General features: G+C 42.6%; 1 protein-coding gene across 5 annotated transcripts in view; it reads left to right on the top strand.

Annotated features, from left to right (window-relative positions):
* SLC15A2 (solute carrier family 15 member 2) overlaps positions 1 to 19,276 on the top strand; it is a 52,365-nt gene that overhangs the window by 13,998 nt on the left and 19,091 nt on the right. For all 5 annotated transcript variants that reach the window (XR_010028537.1, XM_063161776.1, XM_063161777.1 and 2 more), the window contains 10 exons: positions 2,693 to 2,780; positions 3,388 to 3,529; positions 5,358 to 5,450; positions 6,539 to 6,638; positions 11,651 to 11,741; positions 13,797 to 13,874; positions 16,498 to 16,580; positions 17,560 to 17,646; positions 17,957 to 18,046; positions 18,385 to 18,429. Coding sequence is in view for 4 of the 5 variants with exons in the window: in XM_063161776.1 (XP_063017846.1) it covers positions 2,693 to 2,780; positions 3,388 to 3,529; positions 5,358 to 5,450; positions 6,539 to 6,638; positions 11,651 to 11,741; positions 13,797 to 13,874; positions 16,498 to 16,580; positions 17,560 to 17,646; positions 17,957 to 18,046; positions 18,385 to 18,429 (897 nt within the window). In the remaining variant the exon portion in view is untranslated. The remainder of the gene's footprint in view (positions 1 to 2,692; positions 2,781 to 3,387; positions 3,530 to 5,357; positions 5,451 to 6,538; positions 6,639 to 11,650; positions 11,742 to 13,796; positions 13,875 to 16,497; positions 16,581 to 17,559; positions 17,647 to 17,956; positions 18,047 to 18,384; positions 18,430 to 19,276) is intronic.

Raw genomic sequence — 19,276 nt, 5'->3', positions numbered from 1 at the left:
CCCCTAAAAACTGTTCACTGCATAGCATTCAGGAAGAATTTGACTTAGGTTGTAGCTGCTTTGACTTGCAGGATAATATGTAATACTTGATCTTAAAACTCACAGTCATGTCATTAGCAAACCAACTATTTAACTCAATTTTAATTACTGTGCAGACATTAACTATTGGATATCCAGAGCTCCTGGGAAATATTAATCTTTATCCTGTTTTGCCATTAGTCAGCAAGAAGGAGAGCTGAAAACAAACGTCTCCTGTAGTGGGTACTTTAAATGAACTTTCTTTTTTCCAAAGACACGGTCTATCAACTTCCACAGAATCTTTAAGAGATCCATAATCCCACAGATCCCAGGCTTGCTGTGGAAGCTAAGCACTGCAGACTGTGTGTTCATGAATCCAGGCTTAACCTCCTTGCTTTTGTTGGGGCTGTTTGCTGAGCACGGTCCTCCTCCTAGAAAGCGAGCAAACCGCATCTGGCTCTCCACATGGATGAAAGCTTCCCACTTTTGGATGTCCAGGCAGGCCACAGGCAGGTCAGTGATACAGTGGAGACAATACATGAGGGTTTCTGCACGTGCTGATGCCATCTCATGACACACAAGCCAGATGGAAGCACCCCTGTTTGTAAGTCGTTGCTCTGTGTTTGTAAGCACTTACTCAGGGTGGTGGCTCAGGCACTTGGGAAGGTTTAGCTGGGAAGTCACTGCCCCCTGCTCTCCTTTCCCTCTCGTCTGTAGGAGGTGCCCATTCCAGAGCAGGAGTGGCTGAAATGAGTCACTGCACCTTAAACCGGTGCAAATAAATCCACAGGAACTTGTGCACTGCGTGTGGAGGGGTGAGTTCAGGCAGCAGTGCTCCTGCCACCTGTCCACCTGGTTTGGACAGTCACTCTCTGTACCTCCACCAAATGTTATTAAATGCCATGAGTATGTATAGTAAGGTCTAGGAAGGAGAGGAAGAAAAAAATCCCTGTTGTACAATTTTACTTCCAATTTCATAAAATGCCTCCCAGCACAAACATGAAACATAATCTGCCTCTTAGGGATTTTCTTCTATTATGAAAAGCTTGTTGGAGAAAAATATTCTGTGTGTGCATATGGCTGTGTGTTTGTGCATTTACAGCTTATATATGCCACCATTTTTAGGCTAGTCTAAAAGCAGGAGGCCCCAGTGCAGTTTCCAAGGGAGCCCACTCTTTCTTACAAGCCATATTGCTGAGCACAATGGTTTCAGAGTAAATCATAAATAAAATGGATAATTATGTATTTACTCTAGTAAAGTAACATGGTTAAGGGTTTCTTATAAAAAGACAGCCCTTTGGTGAGAAAAATATATATATTATATATAAAAATGGACAAAAATATTTGTCTTTAGAGGATTAAGTAATGGAAAGTAAGGGGGAGGTGGGAGTTGTGGAGTTTTGATTTTCTGTCTGTTTTGTTGCTCTTTCATAATGTTGAGGAAGACAGCGTTATTAAACTGTACTCTTCTAAACTTGATGCCATTGCTTTGGGAAGCCAAATAAGCTTAGGTCTCTTGGTAGTAAAATAAACCTGAATAAACACATATATTTTGGTACTTTATTTGCATTTGGGACTCTGGGAAGAAATACAGGAATTCATTATTTCTGACATGAGGCACAGAAATGCATGTGAATAGTTCATCTCACTTCACTGGCCCATACTATGGCTGTTTAAACCTATAAGTATAGTTGCATCTGTTAATATCACACTCCCCCCAGATTCCTCACCAAATCCATGGCCAGCCCCTCTCCTGCTAATTGGCAGAGGCTGGGCAGTGCTGTGCAAACCTGCTTTCCTGTTGTGAGGCAGTGGAGCCACTAAGCAGCTGGAATCTGAAAGCTGCTTAGCTCAAACCACGGTGGGGTAGCAAGAGGGACAGAGGCCCACACAGGGTCATGCCAAGACTCATCTGTTTAATGCTTTGTATTTCACTTGGGAAGTGATGATGTTAGCTGCAGTAAAGTCAGGCTCAGGGAAAGAGTGGCCACACTTAGACAGATTTGACAGTCTCATCACTGGCTTTTTTTAAAGTTCTGATTAATAAATTGAATTATCCATAGCTGTGCCAGCAATATTGAAATATGAAATGGATGCCATGCCTGAGGGAGTGTCAGACAGAGAGCTAATGCTCTGCTTCAGTGAGTGGTGGCACAGCTCAGCACAAGTGAGGAGCAGAGATTGAGAGAGGGAGCAGCTTTACACACAGAAGCAGACAGCAGATCCCTGGGGTCTCCCAGTTTCTGAGGCAAGGTCTGATCTGGTACTAGAAGAGGGAGCAGTTTTGGGGCAGGGTGGTAGCTTTATGTGGAGTGCAGAAGAAAAGGCATCCAAAGGTGTTTTTTTGGTATCAGTGACATTTTAGCATTGCAGTTGAGAGTGGGTAGCACCCTTCCAGTGGAGTTCCTGGAGCTCCAAGCATGGTGTGCTGCTGAATCCCCATGGCAGTCCTTACTGGGCTCATGTCAGCCCGGCTGATTCACTGGGGAGCCTTAATCAAAGCAAGAGTACTGTGAGGTACACTCTCCCCTTTGAGTCCAGCTCACAGGCCAGTCAAGCAGCTGTGGGCACTTGGTTTTTGGACTGGACTCCTCTCCACCACCCAGACACTGTGGGAATCTGTTGCTGGGGTGAAGGCTCTGACAGTTTATATGTTCTTGTTTGTCTTCCACAGAAACTCTGTGGCTCCAACTACCCCCTAAGCATTGCCTTCATTGTGGTGAACGAGTTCTGCGAGCGCTTCTCCTACTATGGCATGAGAGGTATGTGGCTGTGACTTTCCTGTCCTGATGTCTTTAGACAAGCTGCACTGGTGTTTCTGAGCTGTGCTGGGTGTAGTATCAGCTGTCTTTCAAAGTTAATTGATATTTTGGAATGCACATATGAACAGTGTATCCTAACATTGTTGCTGTATCTAAGATGAGAAGAAGTTGGGACTAGAGGGCTCCAAATGTACCTTCCAGTCTAAATTATTGTACAATTCTCTATATCAAACCCGGTTTTCTACTGTGTGATGTCTTTCATAGTTGATGTGCAATCAGTGTGTTTGGGAATTGAATCTTACAGGCACCTAATCTGTAAATAGAAAAAGTGCATAAACAGAACTACAGGTTAGGGTAAGATAAGCTAGAAAATACGTTTTTCAGCTAAACATAACTGTTTATGAGCAAAGGACGTCAGATACTCATATATCTCATTTTAGCTTCTCCTGTGTCAGAGATTATGAGGAACAGGTCTGGAAGCACAAATCTTTCCACAGCACTGCTCAGTTGCTAGACAAATCAGTAGTTTTCTTGCCACCATGATCCTGCTTACCTGCAGATATACACATTAATTATCTGATATGATTTTAATTTTGTTTCCTTTTAGCTGTCTTGACACTCTATTTCTTAAGCTTCTTCCACTGGGATGAGAATCTCTCCACTGCTGTGTACCATGCCTTCTCTGCGTTGTGTTATTTCACACCTGTCATTGGAGCCATCATGGCAGACTCATGGCTGGGCAAATACAAGTGAGTGAAGACCTCTCTCTAATTTAGTCAGCATGCAAGGACAGTGCTGTGTGTGCTCCCAGTTTTGAGCTAGCTCAGAGTGCAGCAGAGACACACTTGTGAAGGTCAGCCCGTCTCTTTTAACAGAGCTGATCTGTTTTCTGATGCTGTTCTGTGCTTGTCTGACACACAAAGGCCAATAGGCAACAAAGTTGGGACAAGTTAAATGTTACAATAACCCTTTTCCTCCACTGTCCTTCCCTACTTGACTTCAGGAAGCTGAGGTGTAGGGCAATTAACCTTCAGTTTGCTAAGGTCTGCTTCTGAGAAGGATTCAAAGATAGTGAGGAAGCAATGTCATCATGTAGATCTCAGATTCAGATATCATTAACTGTAATGTACTTACTCACACCTCTCACAGCATAGGTAGTATATCAGCACACCCACTTTTATGCCTGATTAATCTGTGTTCTCTCAAATCATTTCCATCAGCACATAACCAGGTAGACTCTTCCTGAGTAAGAGTCCTTAGGCAGCCTTCCCTTCTGATTATAAACTGTGGAGCCAACATCTGCCCCAGAGTGGTGATGAGCAGCTGGATATAGGACTTCCTTTGCTTGGCACTGTTTTTCATTGTCTGAGAAGTCTTGGCTGTCAGGGTGATGAAGTGCAGCTGAACTTTTCTCTCTAAGACTAAGCCTGTCTGGCAGAGGTGTCTCTATAGGAAATAAACAGCTGCCATATGCCTATCCATAAGAAAGTTCTTAAGGAGCTGTCAGTTCTGTGCTCAGTTTTAGTCATTTTCTTGTCCATTTGAATGAAAAAAAAAAAACCCAAACAAAAAACAGTGGGACTTTATTAAATTTTTTATTTAAGGTCACATAGCAATGTTCATTAGTTTTGAGGATATTTATCTTGCGGCACGATTTTGTGATAAGGTAAATCCTTATACAGATGCTCATGTGTTAGTCAAGAGACTTTCCTTGGAGTAATCCCTATAATTTAATGGGAAGTGGCTTTTACTGTAGTAGCTGAACCTTGGCCAATATAACAGATTAGAGGGGCTTTTAGGAATGATCTGATGTGCTGCTAAATTAGCTGTTGCAACCAGGGTTTGAATGCATCAGGGATCTCTTCCATGCTCAAAGCTCATAGGACTTCTGTCCTGTTTCTGTTCTTACAAGTCCTTTGATTCGCCTCTGTATGTGTCTTCAGCACAAGAATACATAGATTTCTCCTAATCTAGAGGGTGGTGAAGGAATAGAATACACTCAAGAGTCTGATCATCCTGCTCATATTTCTTCCTCTCCCTCACCAACGCATGGGAGGCAGATAGATGAGCTTAGACTTTCAGAGATACTTGGGACCCAAAACAGATTTACAATGAGGAAACCACACTCCTAATTCACGTTTGTTGGTTAGGTGGGTTGAATGTGGGCAACAGTCTCTAGATATCCCTTCCAGTCAAGGGATCCACTTATGCAAATCCTACAAAATGCCAGTTATTAGTAATCTGGAAACTGAGTTGGGCCTGAACAGTGCTCTTCTCTTTGCAGTCTTCCATGCATGACAAGACTGGAACACTTTTCATTTATTCTGTTCAGTAATGTCTGCAAATAAAGCATGGGCTATCCCTCCTTAATCTGATCCCATTTGCATATCTATTCCTTCTAGTGCACTCAGTGTTGACACAAAGGAATTACAGCTGTCCACTGTACCACTGGTAGAACAAACCAGTTCTTGTGTGCCAGCCAAGCAGAGCTGCCATGCCAGGGCCCATGGGCACACTCTGTTTTCAGCTTGTACATCTCCCAGCACCTCCAGTCACTGCTGTTTGCTTTCCTCACAGGACGATCATCTACCTCTCCATTGTGTATGTTGTTGGCCATCTGATAAAGTCAGTCGGTGCCATTCCATCCCTGGGCAACCAGGCTGTTCATGTGTAAGTAGCCCTTGAAGCCACAGTGCTCTAGCAGGTTGTGATGGTAGTTTGCCCAAGTCTGTAATTTGTTTTATCTCCATCAGAACAGCATTTTGGGGGCTGTGCATGGATTACTCTCATCAGGGAATGGTTAGAAATATCTGACTAAGAGCAGAAGGGTGGATCTAGTGTGTGAACATGCCCAGATGGATTTGGAAATCACCACACAGACTCTAACCCCTTTGGCACAGGCATTGGGATCACCCTTTTCTGCTATACCATGCTTTTGGTTTGGTCTTCTGTATCCAACTGCCTGCAGCAGGCTCCTTCCTGGAGCCTGCTCATTTCATCAGCACAGCTGCCCAGCTCAGCAAGGTTCCCCCATCTGCATGGGAACACAAAACTGAAATACATTTTCTGATGACAGGGGAAGGGTCTGTCTCTTCCACAGGATACAACCCTCTAGATTCTGAACTGATAGGCTTGTCACAGTAGTGTCTCTGAAACCACCAAGCTGGTTTTGTCAGTGTAGTCATGGCTCAAAAAATATGCACATGCAGGCAGGAGCGCATGTTGTTTACAGAACAGTTTTCTTTTGTCCCAGACCTGGTCAGTCCTGATACTCTTGTTCCCTAGAGACATAATCTGTCAGGCCAACAATGGTATTTTGAAAACCACTGGGAAGTAGAAAGCACACAAGAAGGAGCCTAATTCAGTTTGTTTGCTCTTACCCAGACTACAAGGTTGCAAAAAGTACTCCCCTTTTTCTTTTTTTTTCTTTTTCTCAATTGATCTCTGACACCTTTTGTTGTCATATAAGTAAAACTAATTCCACAGATCTTTGATCTCCTATATGTCCATTTGACCTCAGAACAACAAGAAACTGACAAACCCAGTTTGGTTAATTGACTGCTATGGAATGCAGAAATTAGGATAATCAATTTGTTTTTCAAATTATTAGGATACTTAATTTGTTTGTTTATCTAGCTCATCATAATTACCTGCGTGCAAAAGACAACATCAGAGGAATCATGGTTGGGTGGCATTAAAATGCTCTCATAAGCTCTGGAAAGGTTTTGCAATGGTGATATTTTTGTTCTTGCATGAAGGGTCCTGTCTATGGTTGGTCTGTTTTTGATCGCCCTTGGAACGGGAGGTATCAAGCCCTGTGTCTCTGCATTTGGTGGGGACCAGTTTGAAGAGGAACATGTAAGACTTCTTTTCTTTCCTAAAATCTGCGGTGTCTGCTTACTTTGTGAGGATGTTTATGTGATCAAAATCCTGTTGTGCTTGAATAAGGCCAATTTGCTGGAAAAGACATAGTAAGGCATGAGGTAGGATGGCTTGCATAGGACTTGAGAGAATCTAGATGCTTCAGGAAGGCAAAATGACAGCAGAACAGGACTGATACTGGAAAGGATAGGTCATAATTGCATCAAATCATCTAAATGTTAATTGGACATCAGAGTAGTTGAAAAATCCTGTCTTGCATATCACAGAACTGTGTCTATATCACATCTTAACAAGGGTGATTATAATGCACTGCAGTGGAATATGGCAAATGAAAGAAAAGACTATCACCAGCCTATGCTTCTGTGGGATTTTTTCCTCAAATTAGTCATAGTCCATGTCTCAGATCTTGTTCAGAAAGAACTGTAGGAAATTCTAGTGTTTTGCAAGTAATGCTAGAATGTTTTCTGGATATTCCAGAATGAAAGGTTCTGAAGAGTTGAGAAAATGTTTCTGTTTAGCTGTGTTTGTGCTGTGTATCCTGAGAATTGTAGTCCAGGTGCTTTGTGTCCTCATTCTCTGTCATGAGTGCTTAGCTCCTCATCTGCATTAATCTCAAACTCCTATTATTCAGAACAGGGGCTAAACCAGGGATAAGGTAGTACTTAAAGGAAGCAAAGCAGGTCAGGAAGTGCTAATCCTCAGGCAAAATGCTAAATTTTTCAATTGATTTGAAGTTAAATAGATTTGTGTTGACCTAACACACAAATAAAAATCTCTATTTTCTCAATGACAAGTATTCAAATCACCAAGTCGTGTGCAGGGCATAAGTCATCAAATATGTAGAAGACCACTGCTACAAAAAAGAAAATAAGTGTGAGGGTCTATGGTGAGTAGGCTTAAACTCAAGGAGGATTATTTAGGACTGACAGTGTGAAATTTTTTTCCAGAAGTAGATCTAGAGAAACACTGGAAAATACTAGGGCCTTTGTGAGATGGAAATTCCCATCAATGGAGGCATTAAAGAAGGACATTAGACTAACAGTGTGTCAGGAAAAGCACTGGTCAATTTAGATAAGAGTTGGCCCCTTGAACAAGGAGCCCAGTAGGGGAGTTTTCTCCTTGTCTTTTGCAATACCCCAGTATGAAGTCAACATGTAATGAAATAATATAAACTAAATTTAAAATGTTGGGAAGACTTGTGCTTTCTGCACATGAACTGAGTGATGCTGAAGTGATGAAGCTTATGATTACTAAGAAGTAACAAAAGATGGGATGTTGTGTGGCCACTTGTCCAAAGCAGATCCTCCTGCAGGCATGTCTACATGCTCTCATGTGCTTTAGGGGATGTGGCAGAAAGGGGATCAGCAATGCTCTGCTGGTCACCAACCTCCCCAGCTGGCACAACTCTGACCAAAAGCAGGCTGGCAGCACAGCACACGTGCTCTGGGATAGCTGCCTGCATACCAGTGCATGGACATCCTGGCTTGCTGTCCCAAAAGAATTCTGTGAGGTCCAACAGCAGCATTTATACAAGTGCTACTTCTGTGAATATTAATGATTAATAGTGTTTATCCAGCATCTTTCAATTACCACCTAATTACAGTATGATAATATGTAACACTTATCTTCAGAGTGTTTCATAGACTTCAGCTAATGAATCTCAGCACCCCTCTCAGGCACATACATATTATTATTCCAACTTTACAACTACAGCTGCATCACAGAGAGAAAACCTGAACTGCCTGTGGTTGTGCGGGCCTCTACCCATGCTCTGGCATTCAAACTACATCTCTCCAACAAATTTATCAAATACAAAGGCTCAAACATTCACCCGTGTGCTACCTTCAAGAAAAACTAATTTAGAGAAAGAAAACTGTAAAAATCATTCTGATAAGAACAATGTGTTCTGCTCTATGCATTCTTTTTCAAACATTCTTTTCAAAATAGAAAGTTTTCTATTTTAGCATTTTGAAATTACTTGGCCTTTCAGAAGAAACAAATGTTTTATGCTTTGTGATAGGAAGTTTAAGTCATCAGAATTGGAATGAGAAGTTTTGATTTTGTAAGGAATGAAAGGTTTGAGGCCAAACAGAATGTTTCTTTCCTCTGGAGTGGTGTTTGAGGGATCTTATGTTTTATTTTCTTCCACTCCAGGTAGGCTGAAATAAGTTTCAAAAATTCACTATGAAATGAAGCATTCCCCCTTAATTTTCAGGATGCCAATAAACTTCATCTGAGTCCTTAAGTGCACGGGCTTATTTGTTTTGTCTGAAAACTTGGAATGAGGTAGTTCTGTGTATAAATAACTAAATTACCCCTGCTATTCCTAGAGACAAATTTATGCTTTGAGGTAAATGCACAACATCAATCTGATTCTCTCTAAAGTACTTCAGGAGCATAATAGTCTTGGGTCTGCCACTTTGAGAATGGTACTACTGCAGACAGTGATGGGGACTAATTTGGTGGGAGGTCAGATAGGGAAAACAGATTTATCTGCAGGAGATTTCCAAATGCCTTTGTCTATGGGATTAGAAGTCCAAGTTAAAAATGCCAGAACAAAATTATATTTACAATATGTTATATGAATGTGAAGCTGCTGCACTCATTAATTAGGGACCAAAGCTGCTTTCAAACAGTGCAGTATGGTGTTTAAGGGGCTAAATAGCTTTCCTTTGTTTCTTTATTTTCTGGTTGCCAAGGCGATCAGGATTATCATGTACAGTACCTTTTCTCAAATTAGCTAATCCAAATCATGTTGTTAATGTGTGTCTGCTCTAAAGATTAAGACAATAGGGACGAAATTCTTTATTCCAATCAGTATAATTTGCAAGCTGCTGGGTCATTATTTTTGTAGCTATTTCAGCTTTTCTCTGACCATTTTTCTTTCCATCACTAAAATCTGAAAATGTGTGAAATAAGGTGCTCCAAATTCTTTATGCATCACTATCTTCTTCTCTTCCTACCACATTCTTTTTGGTAATTGTTGCTCTAGACTTTATCATGTCAAGAGCTGCATGCTTGAGTTTATCACAGCTCTCAGAAATTCTGATTTGCTCAGATATCAAGGGTTAGAGACATGCCATGACAATTTGGCTAGAAGAGGGCAGGACTGTGAGGGTTCTTCTGCACCACTGTTGACAAGTCATGTGAGGGCTATCCAGGAATGGGGAAGATTGCTGAGGCTGCTCATCTCTCTAGTTTTCTCTATGATGACAAATAACTAGTCAAAAAGTAGAATGAAAAAGAAAATATAATTTTACTAGTTTAGCAGTAGAAAGTTCTGGATTATCAAAACTACCAGCAAGGAAAGAAATATAACAGATAGTAAGACCCACTGCTGTTTTCTATTAACCATGAGAACATGCCATTGAGATGATTTTTATAAGCCTTTCAAATCCTTTCGTCTAGGATAAATAATTTAAGAGGAATGTATGGGTCAGCCTTGAAAATTCTAGGAAATAAAATTGTGCAAAAGCCAAAAGCTCAGTTGATGGGGTCTTCCTAACTGTGGTGGGTCATGGCAGAAAGCCCTTAATCCAAGTAAGGAGGGCCCCAGACTCCTTGGTGGGTGGCAGTGGGAGGTGATGGGGCTCTCACCCTCACCTTCTCAGCACCCACTTTACAAGGGGGCACAAAGAGGAGCCCTCTCACAGTCTCCCACCTCCCTTTCTTCCCTGCAGTAATCCCCTGTGATAAGATGCTTCTTGCCATACCGAGTAGCAATATTTCCTGTTGGCTGCACCATCAGTTACAGAAACTTTTGTTACATTTTTGGAGCTCAGGATTCATTACTTTACAGCTGTCCTCTTCAGGCTGCCCGCAATTCTTCACGCTTTCTCCAGTTTTCTAGCCTTGTGAATATTGTTGTCTCAGGGAACAGACGGAAGCAGCACACATTAGAAGGAAAGGAGACAGAACAACAGTCCCTGAGGAGTTTTCTAGCCCTCAGCTGAGTTAAAGCTTTGCATTCAAATGATGCTCAGGTCACAGAGATGAGGCTCAAGGTGCCCTGGGAGCTCTCTGTCGGGCACCATGCAATGTCTGATGCAATTTTCCCCTCTCCCTTTATCAGCTCAGGTGTCCCAGAGCTGCTGATACACATGAGCACGGGGTGGGTCAGGTAGCCTGCTTTTGTTTCCCCTCTCTGCTGGCCCACCAGGCACAGGGAGGAGGTTAACACTGTATACAGCACACTGTGACTCTGTGTGTATGTCCCTTCCACAAGCAAGGAGAGACTGCACACACACATTACTCCTGCACAGAGGACCCAACTTTGCATCAAATTCCTGATTCCTTCCAAGTTATGAATTATGCAAGAATAAAGAAGATCAGCATGAATTTTTGACTCTATAAACTATAATATGTTACAGCTTAGGTTAAATTCAAAACTCTTTCTCTTAGAGTTGATCCCTCTGTCAGGCTCTTGAATTTGCTCCCCTAGATTTAATTTACCCTGTTAGTTTGAGGTTGATTGGCCTCACCTTGATGGTCTCCTCTTTGATGAATACTTCTCATTGCTGGCACTTTTTCATCTGTGCTGTGATTGCCAGTTCCTTAAAATATACAGGTTTCTTTTTCTATTTGTACGCAGGAAAGGAGGGGGGAAAAAAAAAGAGCTCAGACATGGAAAGAAATTATGAGCTTGTCAAACCATGCCAAATTGGATTGAATTAGGTGACAAAGGATCTGAATCATGCTACTTGTTCTGAATAAGTAAATGCTTTCCCCTCCTTCCAGTCTCACAACACTCTCAAAGCAGCAGCTTTTCCTCTGAAATGCCAAAAAGCCCCAAAGCACTTCTCGAGTAACGTGAGCTGATTTGTGTGAGCATTTACCATCACCTGAACGTGAGCTTGTTTGCTTAACATTTTATGCACTTTGTGTCAATATTTACCCAGCCTTCCTAACGAGAGAATTGATAGTGTTCAATTTGCAAGCCCAATGCTGTGTGTTAGCCATGACATTGACATTGTCTTCTCTTGTTTTAGACCTCAGAGAGAAGCAAGTTTTTTTCCATCTTCTATTTATCCATTAATGCTGGAAGTTTGATCTCCACGTTTGTAACTCCTGTATTAAGAGGTCAGTGTGGATTTAGAATAAAACAATAAATTAGCTGCCCTCTAACTACTCTACTGTGCATAGTTGGACTCTTATGACAACAGAATGGCAGAAATTATATTATCTGTGGAGTGGTCAGTGTATTGCATTTACACCTTGTTAATCCTGCTGTGGCAGCATAACAGATTTATGATACAGGCAGACAACTCACAGAAATTATATTCCTGGTTGTATTTCAAAGCCAGCCTGAACTGCAGAATTAAAACACGAACAGTGGAAGGACCCATATGGTCATCTATTCCCCACTGCCAGTGAAGAACTTGGCCTCAAGTAAACTATGGATGGTAAATGAGCTCTGCTGTCCTGTGCAGTATCAGGGCTGAAAAACTTAGCAGGGCTGGTTTTAAAGTCCTACCTTCTCCCTCCCACGGGGTGCTCCTGACTTCTGGAGGGCTCTGACCTGGCACTCAGGCTTGTCTGCGTGGATCTGCTTGCAAGATTGCTGCCCTGAGCAACTAGCCTTGAAGACAAAGCACAGGCCTATGCCCCATTTAAGACCTACTTTATATTCCAGCCTGCTTGCAAAACCCTTTTTAGTCCCTAAGCCTTGCTGCACTTAGTTCATTGTATTGCAGCGCTTCGAAGCCAAAGGGATTGGCACACTCTAAATATGGGCACAGGGGCAGAGCAGCAGGCCATAGGTGATGGGGACAGGGACAAGGTAGTCTTCACATTTAGTTGCCATTTTTTCCATTCCATTCCATGGCTTCCAGAAAGCTCTGTTTGTTTGGAGTGTCATTTCAACAGGCTCTTGTCTCATGTTTACACCATGCACAGGGACAAAGACAAATGCTGTATTTCTTACTTGTTTATTCTCTGGTGTCTCTTGGTCAGCATTCAGTTGGGAAGGGGTTTTGCTTAAAGTAGTCAATGGGCAGATGAAAACCCAGTTCCTTGAAGCACCAAAACATGAGCCAGTATAAACTAGTTGCAACATGGAACTGGAGAGGATGGGGAAAGAGTAATATTTTTGCTAAGTGTGAAATCTTTTCTTGGAAGAGCAGGAAATGCAGTTTGTAGACATTTGGTACAAATATGAAATATATACTTTTTGGTAGAGAAGTCCAACTCATTTAACATGCTAAAAGTTCAGTGTGCCCAGAGAGCCCATGCTCTCAGCTTTGTTGGATTTTAGCTAATTTGCTGAAAATAAGTAAATAAATGCTATGCATGCACACAGCTGTGCAGCTGGGATTTTCCAGCTACAACAAACATGAGCAGCTGAGGGCTTCATGGGTTGGTCTCCTGTTAATTCTGTTGGCTTACTTTAGCCATTTTGTCATTATCCATGTGAGAATGCAGTAATGTCTGGCCCCTGGCATTCAAACACAGAGCCCACTGCTGGTTTGCTGTTTGCAGGCAGAGCACCATGCAAGAACTGACCTGGTCCAAGAGGCACAGGTTTCAGTGACCCAGAGCTCGGAGTTATGCAACCTGTGCTGTAACACACCTGGTTTCCTAATGGGTTGCTGCAAGACCTGACATTTGAAGCAGGCTGCCCTAGTGGGATTGGTGATGGTAAGAGAGGGAACTGGAGTTCTGGGGCTGTTCCTGGGCTCCCACTTACACAGTGCAGGCACTGGCTCCCACTTTGTCCACTGTAGGTCGCTCTGAAAACAGATTCAGGTTTTTCACTCAAGACTGATGCAGCACAGTAGTGGTTATTTAGATCTAGTCAAATACAGAATGGCTTCAGGTTATTTGAAATGTTGTGCTTTTTCCCCTCAATTACAGTTCCTAGTACTTCTTTATACCTATTTGTCTGCCCCCTCCCTTCTACTGTTTGCATCAATATTCCATTATCAGCTGCTTTTGCTGGCAGACACTAACCCTGCTTCCAAATTGTCTTCATCAAGGGAGGACAACTGTTTCAAGGAGATTCAATTCACAGTGTCAAGCACCAGCAAAGAAGATTTAAAACCAGGGGAAGTGACTGATTTAGGGAATGAAGTCAAAAGCCCCAGTAACATAAGTCTAGATGTAATGAGCTGCTTTAATTTCTGACTCCTTTTTCAGGGGATGTGAAATGTTTTGGAGAGGATTGTTATGCACTGGCTTTTGGTGTCCCAGCAGCACTGATGGTGTTGGCACTTGGTGAGTGGAAATAGTGGTAATAGGAGTTACCAGTTTTGAGTCCATGGATAAATGAGAAAATGCACAAATTCACTAATCTGAATGGATACTGTGATGGGAAACGAAAGGGTTCAAAGTCACCTAACAATTCCCACTTCAGAACAGCAGTAAATATCAGTAGTTGATTGATGGTGGGCTGAGCATGGTTTTACTTTAATCTTTTATTGTGATACTGTTCTGGTAGGGGGGTGGTCTCATGGGTGATTCACAGTATAATTGCTTTGCTCTAATGCAAAGGAAGGCACCAAAATGATTCACCTGATGGCTTGCAGCTTTGCCTATGAGCTGACATGGCCTTTGAACTTCAATCTGAGCAGTCCTTAGAGATCTCCAGCTTATAGAAAAGAAGCTCAACATGGCACCTCTAACCTTTCCATGGGCTTCCTGCAGATCAGGGCCATCTTCAATGGCTCAGACTTCTGCTGCTGCTGAATCTGTGTGCTGCAGAAGGAGCTAGATGAGATGTTAGTTTGTTCTGAGCTGTCTTACTTTGCTTGGCTGAAGTAATTCCCACAGTTGCAGTGACAACTTATTATTACGTTGCAATAAAAAATCCTTATTATCCAAGTGTCAGGAGACAGCCACAATCCCTGTGCTTCTTAACACTTGCATCTTAGCCCCACTTATGTACTTGTCAAGATTTCTTCTTCAACCTTTATAAAACATTCAACAATCTCCCCGTTTTTAATGTTACTCCTTTGGTAGCCAGTACAGAGGACACCCCATCAGTTTTAGTTTCACAGCTGCAAGCTCTGAGAAGAGCAGTTCCCTTATTATACTGCATGTGTGAGCTTTTGACAGAGCATGGGGTGACTTTTCATTCAGCTTGTTACCTTCACTGAGAGACCAAACAGTTGTGTGATTTCACTGCAGCATCTGGGATTTGAAAAGTTTGTCCCCCAGAGAACGTGAATGTTGCTGTTTCCACTCAAATTTCCATCAGGGAGAAGAATCAGGAAACTGAAGAAATGTCATCAGGCCACAGCTAATGTTGCAGCAATTACTTTCAAAAAAGTGCATGGTCACGGGCCTGAGAATGTTCTATTTTCCCCTGTGGCCTGTTCCTATCAGTTTAGGGCCCCACTGTGTGCACCATGCTGTGCTGAATGTTTCTAGCACAGCAGTAGTTGCCCAGGGGAAAATGAACGTGTAAATGTTGCAGTTTCAGTGAGGGCATCGGTGGAAATGTGTTTTTAGCTAGTGTCCTGCTGCCAGATTCCACGTCCTGCCTGGCAAAGCAGCTCTCTGTTCTTTTGTAACATGCTAAAATGCTCTGGGAAGTGATATATTTGACTATGTGAGTAGCATGCAGAACTGCAGAAAATACCCTTTTGGCCCTGACTGGCCCTCTGCCTGTGTTGATGGAAAGCAAGGATAGATTTAGAGGCAGATTTAGAGCAAGATTTTCTGGGCTGCTACTGCTCCTGAAGGATGGGTTAGATTGATAACCATTAATTCCAAATTCTAAACCTAATGCAGGAACATCAGCTCCCAAAGGAGTCAATGGCATCACCAAAAGGTGTTCAGCAAACCTAATGGATCATGTTTTTAAAAGCACCAACATATTCACAGGGAAATGCTGAAAATTAGGTAGTGCAGCTACCCGCTCTGGGTGACTTTGCACAAAGTGCTACTCACCTAAACTGACTTCAGAAGAGTCTCAAGTTCTGCAAGTCAAACCTGGATGCCAGAGGTCTTCATAGTCAGGTAAAAGCAAAAGTGTGTTCCCTGCAGTGTCTCAGGCCTCCTGTGTTAGGACAGAGGTACCTGATATTCTCCATTGCCTGTGGACTGACACAGACAACTGGGTTAGTTTTAAAAGTTCAGGTTAGTTAATTATATGGATTTCATGCTCAGTTTTAAGGTGCTTCTCCCCACTTATCTCTTTGGAATTCCAGTGTCCTCGAAGACTCTCATAGAACCAGATAAATGACACACAATCAGGTGACTCCATCTCTGACAGGATTTTAAAGTCTCATTCTGATATTCTTTGTGCTTTGAGGGAGAAAACCAGGATAAAACAGTATCTTAAATTGTATATCCCTTTGTGGAAACTATAAATGGAGGTAATTTCTGTTAACATCTCTGTGTGAGGCAGGGATCTTTGGGCAGTTTCCATTGAAATGTGTGTGAGATGCAAGTGCACAGAGCCTGTGTTGTATTGTATCTGCATTAATCCTCACAGGTTTCCAGTGAGTGAGGGCTGATTTCCAACATGAGGTGCAGCAATTAAATGTGGATTGTACTATAAGTTTAGTCTACAAAAAGCATAGACAAAGTGAATTTTCAAAGTTTAGGTTCCCAGAGTAAATTAGATGTGGAGGTGCCTGTTGCGCCAGAACAGATATTAGCACAGTGGTGACTTTCTAGGGATCACACTGCCTCTTGTAGGATGTTGCATTTTCTTCCATCTGTAGGCATTAAAGGACTCCTGTATATTTATTTAGTTAGAAGAGTGATCCTGTGTGCCCCAAGGGCAGAGCATTTCTGTTGAATACAGGGGTGGGTGATCCTTCCCAGAAGCCAGTGCAGGATTGAGCTTCAGCCATGTGAATCCCCATTTGGATAATAATCTTTTTTTCAGTTGTGTTCATTGCTGGAAGTGGACTGTACAGAAAAACACCACCACAAGGAAATGTCTTGCTGGAAGTGTGCAAATGCATCGGTGTAAGTGTGTGTGATTTTCTTTTTCATGCGTGAGGACAAAAAGGTGCAAAGAGAAAGGGGAGGTGACTTTTGGAGTTCTTCTCTATGCTGCTTTGGGATGTCTTGCTGATGAGCTGTAAGGAATCAGCAACATATTTAGGTCCTAGTTTATTTTTTCAGCATTTCAATTGTTTTCCCTTAGCTCCACGAACTGTTCAGTTGATGTCCACCTAGTAGAACCACAAGTGGCAGATGCTGGTAGAAACTGAACTGCAAGGAAAATTCAGAAACTCAGAGAGTATCAGATATATGACTCCCTTTTTTTTCAGTTGAATAATTTTTCTGAACTTTATCAGTTCAGCAGACAGTAATAGCACACATTCACATTATGGACATTCAGCAAGTTCATGTAAATGCAAGAGACACTTGCTGAAGTTGCATTAGAGCCTTATAAATTGTTTTTCATGGTGTGTGAGCTGAATACAGTATGTGAAAAATACTCTTTTATTATTAGGTGGATAATGATGTTTCTATTTCAGGAAGCTGTTGCTAACAGCAGATGTTTTCTCTTTATCTAGGTCAGTCCTAGTGCCAGATTTACCTTAGGGAAACAGGCAGGATCCTAAAGACAGGATTTCTAAGTGAGGTCTGCCACTTTTTCTGTCAGTGTGTTCAGTGACTGGAGCACAGAGCATAAACAGGCCAGGAGCTGGACTTCAATGACCCTTGTGGGTCCCTTCCAACTCAGGATATTCTAAAATTCAGTGATTCTGTGATTCATTCCCCCTTCACACCTTTAATCAACCGGTGTCATAGAAACTTCCCTGCAGACAATTCATCATAAAGCCTCCAATCTGAGATTTTAGAGGTATCCAGCAACCAACCCCCCTCAATGTTCTGGCACTGCTTATATTTGGAGATGGGGAAGGTAGCCTTGAGCTGGGAGTGTGACAAGGGCAAGCATGGCATGAATGAGTTACTCACCCGTTTTTCTCCCTAGTTTGCTATTAAAAACCGGCTGAAAAACCGCTCCCCTGAGATTCCAAAGAGAGATCACTGGCTGGACTGGGCTTCAGAAAAATACTCAGTGAGTGATGCTCTACCTGGTAGGTTTGGAGTGGGAAGGGGGAGATGGGCAGACAGACAGGGGAGAGAGTAGGACTAGCCTGGCCACACCATTCCTCACATGAATTTTCCTGTCCCTTCCCACATCTGCACTCTCCTGACCCTTAATGGACAGTTTAGGTGCTGCACTGAAATGTAGAAATGCAAATATGTCCAATGTCACAAGGAAGAGCAATGAAGAACTGCCATGCAGAAAGAAATGGAGTTATGCTTTGTGGCTTGAATCACCCTGTTGGCTTTACACCCTTACCTTTTTGTCTGTTCCCTTTTAGAAACAGCTGATTGGGGAGGTTAAAATGGTGACTCGCGTTCTCTTCCTCTTCATACCACTGCCAATGTTCTGGGCCCTGTTTGATCAGCAGGTACAGTACCGTGGGTACAGTTCTGCCTGCCAGCCTCGCTTGGCACCTCTGTCCTTTTGGGGTAAGGTGAAAGCATCCTGAGGACACAGCAGGCCATATTCCTGCCAAGTGTCCAGGGCCTTCCACCATCACTGCTGGTCAGCCCTTCAGAGTCCTGCCAGGTGTCTGGCACAGAAGAATAAGAAGGGAGAATGTGCCCTGCCTAATGACAGATGTTACAGGGAAGGGAAGGAATAGATGGGAAATAAGAGCTCCATCACTGTCATCTTCTCTGTCCCCATGTTTTCTAGCCCCACAGAACATCTTGAAGGCTTCACCGCTGTCTGTTTTCTCTTTAGGGATCCAGGTGGACTTTGCAAGCCACAAAAATGAATGCTGATTTTGTAAGTACTTAATGTCATCAGGGCTGGTAAGACTAGTAGTAGCATCCCTGCTCTTGCTTATTAACCGGAGCCTTGCAGTACTAAGAGCATCTGCTTGGTGAATCTGGGTGAGTCTCACTTCTGGTAATGAGAAGCCAGAGGCTCTGTTCATGCAGCCATGTTCAGTTCATCACAGCTCAGCTCAGCTAGAAGTGAGGGCTGGGGTGCCATCAGCAGCCTAAAGGTCAGGGGTGCTGACCTGCTGGCAGCCAGTGGCCCTGTGACCTAGAGCAGGTAGGATTTCAGCCTGCTGCTCCCATGGAAGGCAGACAAGTCACTCAGCCCTTTTAAGATGTGACCAGAGCTGTTGTACATTTCTGCACTGGATCATTTGCTGATACATTAATGAAGCCTCTCAAAACCAGCAGGAACCTTGTGTATAGGTTAAAGATGTTACAGGGATTAATTAGCTGGTTTCCATAAAGGTCTTCAAAGGTGTGAATGGCTACAGTAGCAGATAAATGTAGACCAGCTATCTGCCCAAAGCTGTCCCCACACTGGGCTGTTTTTCAGCCCCATATGTGTTTTAACAGGCCATCTAGGTCTGTTTAGACATGTTTTAACAGGCCATCTAGATCTTGTCTGCAGATGCTCACATTAAAATCTAGGATTGTAAGTGTCAGTTTTCCAGTTTAAAATTGTCTTAAAGCCACAAATCTGAGACCTTGTATATCATTCCTGTTAAAAATTGGGCTCTCAATATGTGATACTCATTAGGCTTAATTAGTTCAAATGAGGCATGAAAAAGACTACACCTTGGGTAATATTTATCCACCTCAGAAAGACAGGACAAAGTCCATGCAGTCTA

Source organism: Melospiza melodia, chromosome 8, assembly GCF_035770615.1.
Source record: "Melospiza melodia melodia isolate bMelMel2 chromosome 8, bMelMel2.pri, whole genome shotgun sequence".
Taxonomy (NCBI): domain Eukaryota; kingdom Metazoa; phylum Chordata; class Aves; order Passeriformes; family Passerellidae; genus Melospiza; species Melospiza melodia.
The sequence above is the reverse complement of the archived record's forward strand: the minus strand, read 5'-3'. Positions and strand labels throughout refer to the sequence as shown.